The following is a 13,217-nucleotide window of genomic DNA, read 5'->3' as shown; positions in this document are numbered from 1 at the left end:
AATAATAATATTTTTTCAAGCGATATACCTAATATTATTATTTATAGGTGATAGCAGTTAGTGGTGAATTTTTTTTTTTTTAGTAGGGTTACTATTATGTCGGTAGGCATTTGCCTCTATCTGACTTAATGTCGTCGTGATGTCTATGTGTCATATATAAATCCAGCAAGTGCGGCCAAAAATAAAATAGCTTGAAAGTATCTAACCTTATCGGACGCATCCCACTGCGACGGTCTGGCCGACGGAACAATATTATGGTCAGAATATAATTCGCTCGAATTCGACGCACTCGGCGGATTTACGTGAGACACGGCTGATTTAGCCGATGTCCACCTCCACCTCGCCTCCCACAGGTTTGTTGGTGATAAAATATCCCTATTTTTAATTGTTTTGAGAAACTGTAGAAAATGACTTTGTAAGTAGGTACTAAGTATGATTACGAAATTACTGGCTCAATGATAATGGTTTTTATATTTTAGTAATATAATGTATTATAGATTGTATAATTTTATTTTTGAAATTTGAATAGTAAATAGTTGTAATATTTATAAACATGTGGGTAATGTGGGTGTGTAGTGTGTTTACCCCTTAAAATTGTATTTCCAAATGGTTTGGCTTATATAGTACCAATTAACATAATGGCAATATCCAAAGACTAAACCGCTCTTAAAATCTTAATCCGTGATTAGTAATTACTTATCATGGGCGGATAGGCCTACCGGGCAACCGGGCATTTCCCGGTGGGCCCCCCTTCGTATTTCGTTAATGGGGCCCTTTAATATCATATATTATTAAATTCTTTTTCATGTGTCCCCCCTTTTTAAAATTTTCCGGTAGGCCAAAAATGGCCTATCCGCCCATGTTATTTATTATAAGAACCCCTGATTTTATTTAATATTTTTCACTTTTTTAGTTAGGTATAGGTTCCTATATAAAATATTTAATTTTTTTAGAGCTGAATTTAAATCAGTGCCACTAGTGCAGTAAGTATAGGGACTGCTTAAATATATTTTAATAAATTGATCCTCTTGATTACTCTATAGTATAGCGTGAAGTTTAAATTTCAACTGTTTTATATTAACCTATCAATTCAATGTCAAAAAAACGTAAAATTAGTGATGAACATCGTATATTCAACGAATCATGGACGGATTTATATTTTTTTATCGAAAATAAAGGTAAACTATTATGTTTAATTTGCAAAAAAAACCATTTTAACTGTAAAAGAGTATATAATGTTAAACGTCACTATGAAACAGAGCATAAATTAAAATTTGACACTCTCACTGGTGATCTTAGACAGATTAAAATAAACAATTTTAAAAGTTCATTAACTAATCAACAAAATAGTTTTAAATTACAACATAATCAAAACGAATCAGGAGTACGAGCTAGTTTCGTAGTTGCTTAAATGATAGCCAAGTGTAATCGTCCATTCAACGACTCTGAGTTTATAAAAAAATGTATGTTAGCCGTTGTAAATGAAATATGCCCTGAGAAAAAAAAACAATTTGAAGACATCAGTCTGTCAGCTAGGACCTGTGTTAGACGTACCGAAGAGTTAGGAACAAATTTAATATTCAAACTGAAAGAAAAAGTTTCTAAATTTGATTGTTTTTCTATCGCAACTGACGAAAGTACTGATGTTTGTGATACTGCTCAGTTATTAATATTTATTCGAGGAATTGATTTTAATTTCAATATTTCTGAAGAATTAGCTGAATTATGTAGTTTGAAGGGAACTACAACGGGAGAAGACTTATTTATCGAAATTGACAAAACATTTAAAAAACTTGGATTAAGTTGGAACAAACTAGTTAGTGTTACCTACTACAGACGGTGGTAGAAATATGAGTGGAATTAATAAAGGATTAATTGGGAGAATAAATGCGAAAATGGTGGAAGAAATACATGAAGCACCTATGATATTTCATTGCGTCATACATCAAGAGGCATTATGTTGCAAAGTTTTAGCATGGAAAGACGTAATGAATATTGTAGTATCGACGGTTAACTACATACGCAAAAATGCTTTGGCACATCGTCAATTCAAAATATTTTGGAAGAATGCGATGCTGAATATGGGGATGTAATATATTTTTCCGAAGTAAGGTGGTTGAGTAGAGGTGTGGTTTTGAAACGGTTTTTTATTTTACGAAATGAAATAAATATTTTTATGTCAGAAAAAGGTAAAATTGTACCAGAATTATCAAATGAAAAGTGGGTTCTTAATCTGACATTTTTAACTGATATAACAACTTTATTGAATGAACTGAATACGAAACTGCAAGGTAAAGACAAATTGTTGTCAGATATGTATTCAAATATAAAATCATTTCAAGTGAAATTAAAATTATTACACAAACATATTAATGAACAGCACTTAGATCATTTCGTATGCTGTAAAACTGTATTAGAATCAACCAAATCAACTTTAAATTGGAAAACTACAAAAATTAATTTTTTAAATATAATTGAAAACCTACAAAATGAATTTTCAATACGATTTTCTGATTTTTACGTACAAGAGAATAAAATCAAATTGTTTCAAAACCCTTTTTCTGTCGACATTGACGATGTTGAATCTAATTTACAGATGGAAGTCATAGAATTGCAAAACAACGATATTCTTAAAAATGCTTTTAAAGAAAGTAATGACCTAAAAATATTTTATTCAAGTCTTTCTGAAATAGATTTTAAAGGCATTAAAAGTTTTGCTAAAAAAATGATTACTGCTTTTGGTAGCACATATATTTGTGAGCAGATATTCTCAATACTTACCTAAATTCCGAAAAAATAAATATTGTTCACGGTTAAGCGATGAACACTTGAATGCTGTTTTAAGGATATCAACATCCAATTTAAAAGCGGATATAAATGAATTGACGGGAAAAATTCAACCTCAAAAATCACACTAGTAACTTAATATTTGTATACTAAATTGCATTCAAGAATTAATTAATAATTATTTTTAAACTTTTAAATTGTCTCTACTAATGTATTTAATTAAAAATTAGTTAATAAGCACAACTGCAATGTTAAATTCATAATATGTTTGTTGCTATCTGTAAATATATTAGTATTATTTGTTAAAATTATATTTTTTAATATTTTAATTTTGTATGCGGCCCTCCATTAAAAACTGAAACAAATTATGGCCCGTGTAGGTAAAAAGGTTGCCGACCCCTGTTCTATACCTTAAATCTTAATGTTATTATAATACCACTATAGTTTCGAAAAAATTATTCTGTGCCTCTTATACCTACCATCGTGGTTATGCTTAAGCTTAGTCAATAATAGTCAATAATAGGTAGTCATCCAATACCGGACACGGCGACCACCTGGGCATTGTACCATTGTGAAAACCACGATGTAAAGAAGACATCTTTCCTAGCTACATCCGTGGTATAAACTGTACATTTTGGACTTAGAGTTATTACACTAAAAGGAAAATGTTTCGACCTTTTAATGAAGTAGATGAAAATAATAAATGTTTTTAAACTTTATTTTATATTTTATTGTTTATTTTATAACACGGTAAAGAGTTCTGGCAACGGCTATTGCACAACATTTTTCTTTTTAACAGACACATTTTGATTTTTGACTCTGGTTTTTAGACTTACGCAAACAAGAAGAAAAACCTTATCCCCAGTAGCGTATGCAGGATTTTAGTTCGGTTAGGATTTTACATGAGTAAATAATTTAAATAATATTAATAAACAATTTAAATAATTTGCTTAAAAGTTTTTATATAATTAGTTATAACAAATTATAATTAACAATTTAATTTATATCTATCAAAAATTACCAACAATTGATCGACTCTGTGTATTGGAATGATGTTAAATAAAATTTTTTTTGTAAAATGAAAACATTTCAGGGGGGGTCAGAACCCTAAAGCCCTACCACTGGGTACGCCACTGCTTGTCCCTCTGTTGCGAGTGACACGGTCTCACGAACAGAGTTACCTCTTTGTCCTCCAACAAAACTACAAAACCATGTCACTCGTTAAAAATGTCTCACATTTTTTAAGCAATCTCTTACAGTCTTCCATACCATCCTTTAATCATATCACGTTTAGTTCATAGCTGGTATAGTTTATGTTTTTCTAAAACGTATAATAAACTAATAACTATAAATTCTAACTATAATTTGCAAATGTTCGGGATTTTATCAAAATTCTAACTTATAATACATACAAAAATTATCATGCCTATGTATCTTTATAATATTTTTGAATTGTTATTAAAGTAATTAATGAGGACCCTTGCATTAAATTGTTTAGCTTTTTTACTCAGTTTGTGTTTACAATAATTAAAAAAAAGTTATCAAGCCTATAAATTACTCAGTCAAAATATTTCGAAAATGTTACGTCATTGAATGCCTATGGAATATGCTAATAAAAGATTTTGATATAAATTCCAAGCATCTATAATTATTAATTTAAGTCACACTAAAAAATTAAAATCCATTTTTTAAATTGGTTTTGCATAAAAATTCCCATTTTGTTTTGACACTTTTGAAAACTACTGGGAATTTTCAATTTTAAACTTAATTTTGAGAAGTTGAGTGTATCAACTAGATTCACTTTTCTATCAGAAAAAATGTTATATAATGTAACAAATTTGAAGCATTTTTACAATAACAAATGTTGACAAAAATGACAGAAAAAAAAACACAAATATGAAATAGGTAATTGTTCTTAAATATACAATCATCGTTGTGATTAGACACTAAAATTGAGGAAAACTGATATTTTTACGAAAACCAAGTTTTTGAAAAAAAATTGATTTTGTAATTTGATGTAACAAAAATAAAAATAATAACCCTACATACATGTAATTTTCGTCAAATAATTACATTAACATTTCATATTCAACGATAAATTTTAAAAATATTTTGAACCCCTGAAATATTTATAGGCATAAGAAAATTCCGATTTCATTGTTTTTATTTTTAAAATCGTTGATCAAATATTTTTCACTCGGTTAAAAAATTTGATAAATACACTAAAAAGGTTCTTCGTAAGCTAATCTAAATTAAAAAAAAAAAAAAAATATGAGTGTAAAACTATAATAATTTTTGAGCTTCTAAATTTATAATTTTGACAATATTCATCAAAATTACGAACATTTGCAAATTATTTTTAGTTAGAAAATTGTCTATTTATATCTAAGATTTGAAAACTTAATACAAGATTTTCTCACTAGTTTTTTTACATTTAATAAAAAACAAAAGTTTAGCGGAAAGTCAAATTAATTTTTTTAAAAGCGTTTAAAATGATTATAGGTATAAGTAAATAAGATTTACACACGTTATTTTCCGCATAAGAATTTATTTTCTTAAAATTTTTAATCATCAATCATCAATACTTATCAAAGTATCAACAATATCTTATTTAAGATTTATAGATTAGGATATTAATTGAAAATTAAAATTATATTAACGTATGAATAAGCCAAATTAAGTTATGATTTTATATTTTGAGTGGACCTGCGGACCGATGTACCTACATTGATTTTACAATTAGTGTATTCTTTTTTCTGTGTTCACAATTTACGAGCTATAGAAAAAATGCTTCAATCTTCAACTTCAATATCTTGGCAACTGAGGGCTCAGGTGTAGGGATCGTCTATTTAATACGTGTCAGAAATGGAAGATTCAAAATATTGATAAAAAAAATTCAAAATTGAATAAAAAAGAATGCTAGGTATTCAAGAATACTAATTGGTGTTCCATAATTAATTAAGATTATTAGTTAATGTTAAGTTTCTGTTGAGACCAAAAAATATATAACACACAGAAATATTTTTTTTTTTTTCATAGATATTTTAAGTTCATATTTGGACAACATTAGATATAGTGGAACAAAAAATAATGATTAAGAGGACTTTACACTAGCATAATTATATATTTGTATAATTTTACTAGCAAAATTTCATCCACTGCCATCAGGGCATCAGCAGAATTTATATAAGAGTTTATTTACTTATTAACTAACCTAAAAAGGTAAGAATAGCATATTTGTTTTTATTTTCATATGGTTACAGACTTTTAATGAATTTCATTTTTGAAGAGAGTGCAAGAATTTTTTTATTGTACCTAACATTTTACACATTTATAACTTAACAATTACAATATCTAAGAAAATTAGAAACACAAGTAATTTTCTTACCTTAAAAATAAATTATGGGTAAATTTTCACTTCACTCCAATATTAAAACTTCTTCTTTTTCGATAATTTCGTAAAACTGAACACAAAATTGGTACAGCTGAATAAAAACTTACTATATACGTGTCATTATTGTTTATGACATCCTCTTAGTTAATATAAAACTTTAAAAACTGCATGTACATATTTTACTATGTATAATGTATATATAAATCATGATTGTAATTATAATTGATAGGTATAATACTTACAATTCACTACAATAATGTATATCCATCAATCTATTATAACTTTAAAATAGCATAAGAATTTTTAATTAGAATATAATATATATTATGTAGATTGTAGGTGATTTGAATAATTGAATAAAGAATAGCAATTAGTCAACTAACATACGAATAAGGAAATAGCTGTCCAGATCCTCATCAGAATTGAAAATTTTTTTTTAGATTATTCAAGGCCTTAAACCTTTAAACTAAAACAAATTATTTATTTGGTAAATAAATAAAAAAACTTAACTTTTGGTAGAAATTTTATAACAATATAAAAGTTTATTACATTATATTATTATATATATATATGATTTCACAGAAATCTTTAAAAATGTATGTACTATATACATAAGGTTATCAGAATACGATTAAAAATATTATAATTGTCATGAGTTTTAGCTCAATAAGAAAACAGAGAAAGCTTAGTAGTCATAGCTGAAAATCGTTTTTACAATATTTTTGTTCAGTGAAAAATGTATACACTAAAAGTATAAAAAATTATAAATATAAAATAGTTGTTAAACTTATAAGTAGATAACATGATGATTTAATAAATTAAAATTTAATATTAACGAACAAATAAAATAAAATAACTTAGAGTTTTAAAGATTTGCATAATTTGTTATATAGTATATAGGTATGTTTATACATTTTACAGTAAATTAACCATGCCAAAACTAATTAATGAACCTGTAGAAATGCCAATACCAAGGAATGTAATCATCAATGAACTTGCCACTTCCTGTTCATGCTTGTCAACAAAGCTATGAGCAAAACAAAATTATTTAAAACTGATACTAAATGTACATAAATTGATAATTTATAGCCTAAAACAGTAGTACTTACTAGGGAATAGAAGCCATTGTGATGTTAGAAACTATACCATTAGTAAAACCAAAGATAGACATAATAACAGCATATAACTGATCATTGTTTATTAAGACAGGTAAATAATACCGAGGCTTAGCATTACAGACCATCATCAAGGGAATAAAAATAGTTCTCAAAGCAGATAATACTGTAGCTGGCCAAATACTATTTACTGGCTGTAATATTACAATAATTAAAATCATTAGTTTCTTCTTCACAAGTTAAACATCAGTATCTATAATTTACTCCAAACATAAACATATTTGGTTAAAATAGATAAATTATTACCAGTTGTATAAGGTTTGACATTACTCTCCCTAAGAAATCACATGTACTGAAAAGTAAATAAACTATCACTGGCAAAAAATATGTATCTAAATATATAAACATCAATATTAATATAGTTACCTACATTCATAAAATACAAATTAAAGTTTTAGAGTGTTTACCTGTCCAGGCACTGTGTTCTTTGTTTACTGAAGTTATCAATACAGTAACTGCTGGGTAAACGGACATAGTGACTAAAAAATTGTAGCAAATGCTCAAACCCAATTTCCATATCTATTAAAATGAAAAATAAATATCAAACATTTTGAATTATTATAATCCTAGTAAAAATTAGAAAATGTAATACATATTTATCTTAATAATATATTATAATACTAAGATACTTAAAATTAATAAGATATACATATATCCCATACTTTAGAATTTTAAAAACAATTATATACCTTTTTTAAAACCACATACGTATCAACAATAGGGGTATGCTCATTGCTGAGTAAAGCATATTGTGTAGAAGATGAACGTCTTATCCAGGTGCTTGCTGGTACGTCTTGAACATAATACTTATAAATAGTCTAAAAGAATAAATGTTTTTTGAAACAAAATAAAGTAAAGAATTGTAGATAATTTGAGTACAAGTCTTATTTGCTACCTACAAAAAATGATTATGGATTTTGTTACTTCTTTTGTTTACTCTAATTTCATATTTTTATTTAAAAAATTATTAACAATTTCAAAAACATCATAAAGTGAGAATATATGTTGTAATAAATGAAATATTTTTGCAATATTTTATTATTTGTCACATGCATCAATGTGTAAAATACTAGAAGAACAAAACTTATAACCATAATTAGATAGATGACCAATAGCTAATATACCTATAGGACATATAATTGAAAAGATTTTTTTTTTAAATCCTTAAAAGATTTGAATAGTAATTTTGGCATGCATATGACTTATAGCTGAGAACATTCTATAAATTTGTGAGACATTTATAGCATCATGGTGTTGATGCTGGGAGAGAAAATATCACAATATTTTTTTGGCTGATTTCATGTTATAGTTGGTACTTGGTATGATAACCACCCAATAAAAAAGTTTAAATTAATGTTAAAGTTATTTCAAATTAACGTTCCTAGTTTGCCTCTAGAAACCGACGATTAATAATAATAGATAGGTAGGTACTATACCTCATTGTCCTCATTATACCTTTTAGATTCTAAGCGTAACAATAATAATTCATAATTTGTAATTATTTTAATAACTTATTACTTTCTATATTGTTTGAGTTCCGAAGCCATAAGACATTATACATGTACCAATCTATATGCATGGAGTGTGGATACTCTCTTTTTTTGAAACTATTTAATAATTATTTTTACAAAAATTATTTTAAAAAAAATATTTTTAATTTTAATAACAATCAAAACGATAAATTTAAGTATGTATTGAAATTGAGTATATTGACTAGATCATAGTAGGTTGCATACAAGACATAATTAAATCTTAAATTATTTTCAAAATGTACTAACTGTTTTGACTAAAATAGCGTATAAAAATAGAGAAAGCAAGATGAATATATCAGCAAATAAGAAATAAACGAAGGCACTGTGGACAGACGATGCACCCCACCACAAAGCTAATATTTGAGCTAATGCAGCAACAATGCCTCCCAATGCTTGACCACATACAGTTGCTGTCATGTAGCTACTATCAAAAAAGGTGACTAAATTGAATACAGCTCCTTGCATAATAGAACTCCCAACTAAAAAAATGCAAAAGTTTTATTAAAAGTTTTAAAATTTTAGTAATAATAGTTGTTTATTGAACTCACTGTTTAAAAAAATGACTGTCCCTAAGGTTATAATAAAGAACAATATTTGCCATGAATCGGAATCTAAATTAACTAAAATTGTTGTAACAGTGAACAAAACAAGCATTAACATCAATGAACTGATCATTCGAAAGTGAATTGACATCCTAGAAATATTTAAATTTTTTAACTTTTAAGGTATTTAACTGGTGACTTTAGGTAATAACAGTGGCATATTTGAGCGAGGCAATAGGCACAATTGCTTTTTACTGTAATGCGAGAGCTATAATTATAAGTTAAATTCCGTTATTATTAGTAAAAATTACAAGTTTGAACTAGTTATAATAGCCCTAACCAAATAAAAAAAAATTAAATAAACTATTGCATTTGAATTTCCTTTAATTGTAACAGTGAGATATTTTTATTTTGCCCCTACCCCACCCACAATGATAAATTATCCCAAATACACCACTGGTAATGGTCATAGTAAATGGCCATAGTAAATATTATTATATTATTTTATCACTTACTTTTTAGCTAAATATGTATTTAATAATAAAGTAAGTGAACTAGGAACTGATGCGGCAATAGTAAGAAAAGAAGTGAAGTTAGCTTGAAGTCTTGAATGACTATGATCCTCATTTGGCAGGAGAAATATAACTTGAGTATCATTTGGCAGATTTCGTAATTTATACATCCAGTACTTAAGGTTAAAACAAAACATAAAAATGTGATTAAGTATATATATTGAATAATTTACTATAAATTTATAACACAAATTCATATAATCCTACAACGAATCCCTAAAAATCAAAAATCAAATTTGTTTTCAATTTAATCTGTCCTATTTCATAATCTAATATGATATTATACAGCAAGAACTATAACTGGCTGCTATAAAATGACGATCAATTTTTATCTAATTTTATCTTAGATAGAACAAAAAGGATGACAAGTTATGTTTTTATGAAAGTTGAATAAATATTACAATTCAATTTTAATTTGGTTTAAACAATTTTTTAAAATAACTCCTCATATCTAATAAAATTATTAAATTAATGAAGATAAAAATGATAAAACTTACATCATTTGCTGTCATAAAAAAGTACCACGGAAGTAGAAGACAAGTACCAAGTACATAAAATATTAAAAATCCAAAATTGTATCTGAAAAAGAAAATTTAATACAGTTAACATATATTAAGTAATAAGTAATTATTAATTGCTTAAAAACTTTTTTTTTTCATAAATTTGAATTGAAGTTAGTTAAGTACTTTATAAAATATATTAATATACTAACAAACTTTTTAATAATACATTGAAAGTTTTTAGTTTTTAGAATATTTTTTTTGTACATAAATCATATTTTACCGATCTGGTGGTTTTGTAAGGACTGTGTTGCATTCATTGACAATTATATCATCGACATTTTTATCCAATACTTCTGGAAGTCCAAATAATCTATTGTTAACTGTGTCAGAAAATACTAGAGGGTCCTGTTCATCCATTTTTGATGCACTTCAAAAACTATACAAATATTTAAATGTATTAATCTATGAACACGTTTAATAAACAATGTAATTAGAAATTTATTGACAACAATAACCATAATATTCATTAAACTTATAGATCGAATAGGACCATTGTATAAGTATGTATCAAATAATTAATGATCAAATGATTGTAATAATAGTATAACACTAATATAAATTTAGATACTTATATTTTTTAGGAACAAAAGGTAAAAACATACCCATTAAATAATATATTTAATCTGATTATGTACCATGTATTCGGATTATTTAATGACTATCCGCGAGAAGAAAAAAACAAATGCATCATAAAGCTAATTGATATTTTCAATATTGAAACTAATTATATGTTTCTTATAATTATTTCATGCATATTAAAAATAATTTAATTGGTCAAAAGCCAACTAATATGTTCTAAAACGATTATCATTTAATATTAATTATAATTATAGTGCTCACTGCCAGTATGTAGGCTATAGTTTAGACTGCACAGAGTATTATTACAATTGTCATCAAAAAAACTAAGATGGAAAATTTTGATTAAAAAATTTTTTTTTAATATTATTAATAAATCAGAATACTGCGTTCTACAATAATACCGTAAGAACGACAGACAGAATGTTCTACGAAATGCGATTATTGTTATGAATATTATAACACTACGAGATAAGAGTGCCTATTAAAGTTTTTTCAGCACAGGTCACAGACACGAGACACAACAAACACATAACAATAATAGTAGCTGATTAATCGAAACCAAATACAAATACTATATACAAAAATCGTTTCGATAGTTCTTATCTATTATCAGGACACATCACTATCGCAAGCACAGATTGTAGAATCAGATATGACATCATTTTAGATTTTTGAAAAACTATTAATATTTATTGTGACTGAACGTCTGTATATAAATAGACAAAATATATGCTGCGTTTATTTTCTGGTGGGAATGTGAATCTATTGGTGCATTCGGCAGGTCTAAATTAATAATTCCCCGTAGTTTTTAAAATCTGAGGAAAACCTTCAAAACAATAATTAAGGGAATACGGAAATTTTTGCTCAAAACTAGTTTTCGACAAAATTGGTTTTGATTTTTAGTGTAACTCTAAAAAAATAATAATTTTAGACACTATACAGGGTGTCCCGTGAGGATTTACCCATTGCAATATCTCCCGAAATAATGGTGATATCGAAATCCTGGTTTTGTAATAAGACTCACAGGGATAAGAATTACAATTATTTCATATTTTAATTGATTTTAATGTTTTGGTAAAAAAGTTAAAAAATATTTTTTTTTTATTTCCGAAAAAAATAAAGATAGCCATTTTGTAGAGTTTATTTTTCTGAAGATATTGACGTTTCAAAATTTTATTTTCATTAATTTCCTGATTTTTAATATTTTTTTTAGTTTCGAGAAAAATTGCGAATTATTTAACACCGTAATGTTATCAAACATGTGACCCGCCACCCCGCGCGCATTCCCATACGGCCGGCCGAATACCTTCCGTGTTCCTAATAGTTATAATCATATTTTTTTATTTCTTCAAAACTAGAAAAAATATTAAAAATCAGGAAATTAAGGAAAATAAAACTTTGAAACGTCAATATTTTCAGAAAAATAAAATCTACAAAATGGCTAATTTTAATTTTTTTGGAAATAATTAAAAAAAATAATATATTTTTTAACTTTTTTACCAAAACATTAAAATAAATCAAAAAATGAAATAATTATAGTTCTTATCTCTGTGTATCTTATTATAAAACCAGACTGGACTCCCTGTATTGCTGTTTATATTAATAATCTATAACTATTAATAATAATTATTATATGTAGAACTAAAAAAAAATAAAGGGTTCTTAAGACTACTTTTGTATTTTGTAGTCCCACCAATGCTCAAATGACACGTTCGATATGTAACAATACCTATATTATGAAAAATATAATATTATATTATTTCAATTTTGCATTTATACCAATTAGCTAGTGCAAATGTCCCGAATAAGTTTCTCAAGTAGAGGCATAGAGTCTTGAGATTAATTTGGATGACTTAAATTGTATTAATAGCAGATGTGGGTTGATAATTTTCTGGCATGAAATGACTGAAAGTCTTAAATCAATTTTGTTACAAATAATGTGAAAAAAGCAACAAAAAATACATAACAAAACATCATTAACATATTTTTTTCATAGTAGCTACTAATTATCTCTCTAAAAAAATATAACAATACTAAAAAATAATAGTATATATAATTAATGATGTTGGTCTT

At 26.5% G+C, this 13,217-nt stretch overlaps 1 protein-coding gene across 4 annotated transcripts; it reads right to left on the bottom strand.

The window, feature by feature from the left end:
* Window positions 1-6,776: 6,776 nt before the first annotated feature.
* Ent1 (Equilibrative nucleoside transporter 1) lies at window positions 6,777-13,074 on the bottom strand. 4 transcript variants are annotated; one of them, XM_089226160.1, is made up of 11 exons: window positions 12,924-13,074; window positions 10,786-10,941; window positions 10,500-10,581; window positions 9,946-10,118; window positions 9,437-9,582; window positions 9,135-9,367; window positions 8,046-8,174; window positions 7,764-7,875; window positions 7,603-7,688; window positions 7,291-7,490; window positions 6,777-7,208 (listed from the first exon to the last, which is right to left on the bottom strand). In XM_089226160.1, exons 2-11 carry the CDS (start codon window positions 10,920-10,922, stop codon window positions 7,097-7,099), a joined length of 1,410 nt encoding a protein of 469 aa, XP_089082286.1. In that variant the 5' UTR covers window positions 10,923-10,941; window positions 12,924-13,074; the 3' UTR covers window positions 6,777-7,096. The 4 variants fall into 4 exon arrangements, with proteins under 4 accessions (XP_089082286.1, XP_089082284.1, XP_089082283.1 ...); XM_089226158.1 differs by lacking the exon at window positions 12,924-13,074 and adding an exon at window positions 11,201-11,682; XM_089226157.1 differs by lacking the exon at window positions 12,924-13,074 and adding an exon at window positions 11,168-11,681.
* Between the last annotated feature and the right edge of the window lie 143 nt (window positions 13,075-13,217).

This window comes from Diuraphis noxia, unplaced genomic scaffold (genome assembly GCF_037042655.1).
Source record: "Diuraphis noxia isolate RWA-SAM2 unplaced genomic scaffold, SU_Dnox_SAM2 contig0004, whole genome shotgun sequence".
Taxonomy (NCBI): domain Eukaryota; kingdom Metazoa; phylum Arthropoda; class Insecta; order Hemiptera; family Aphididae; genus Diuraphis; species Diuraphis noxia.
Note: the sequence above shows the minus strand (reverse complement) of the source record. Positions and strands in the feature narration are given on the sequence as shown.

Coding starts and splice junctions, on each gene's coding strand:
- Ent1 (XM_089226160.1), bottom strand. CDS start 10,922: ATGGATGAACAGGACCCTCTAGTATTTTCTGACACAGTTAACAATAGA. Junction 9,583..9,945: donor AATACATATTTAGCTAAAAA/GTAAGTGATAAA, acceptor AAATATTTCTAG/GATGTCAATTCACTTTCGAA. Junction 7,209..7,290: donor ACAATGGCTTCTATTCCCTA/GTAAGTACTACT, acceptor TTTTGCTCATAG/CTTTGTTGACAAGCATGAAC.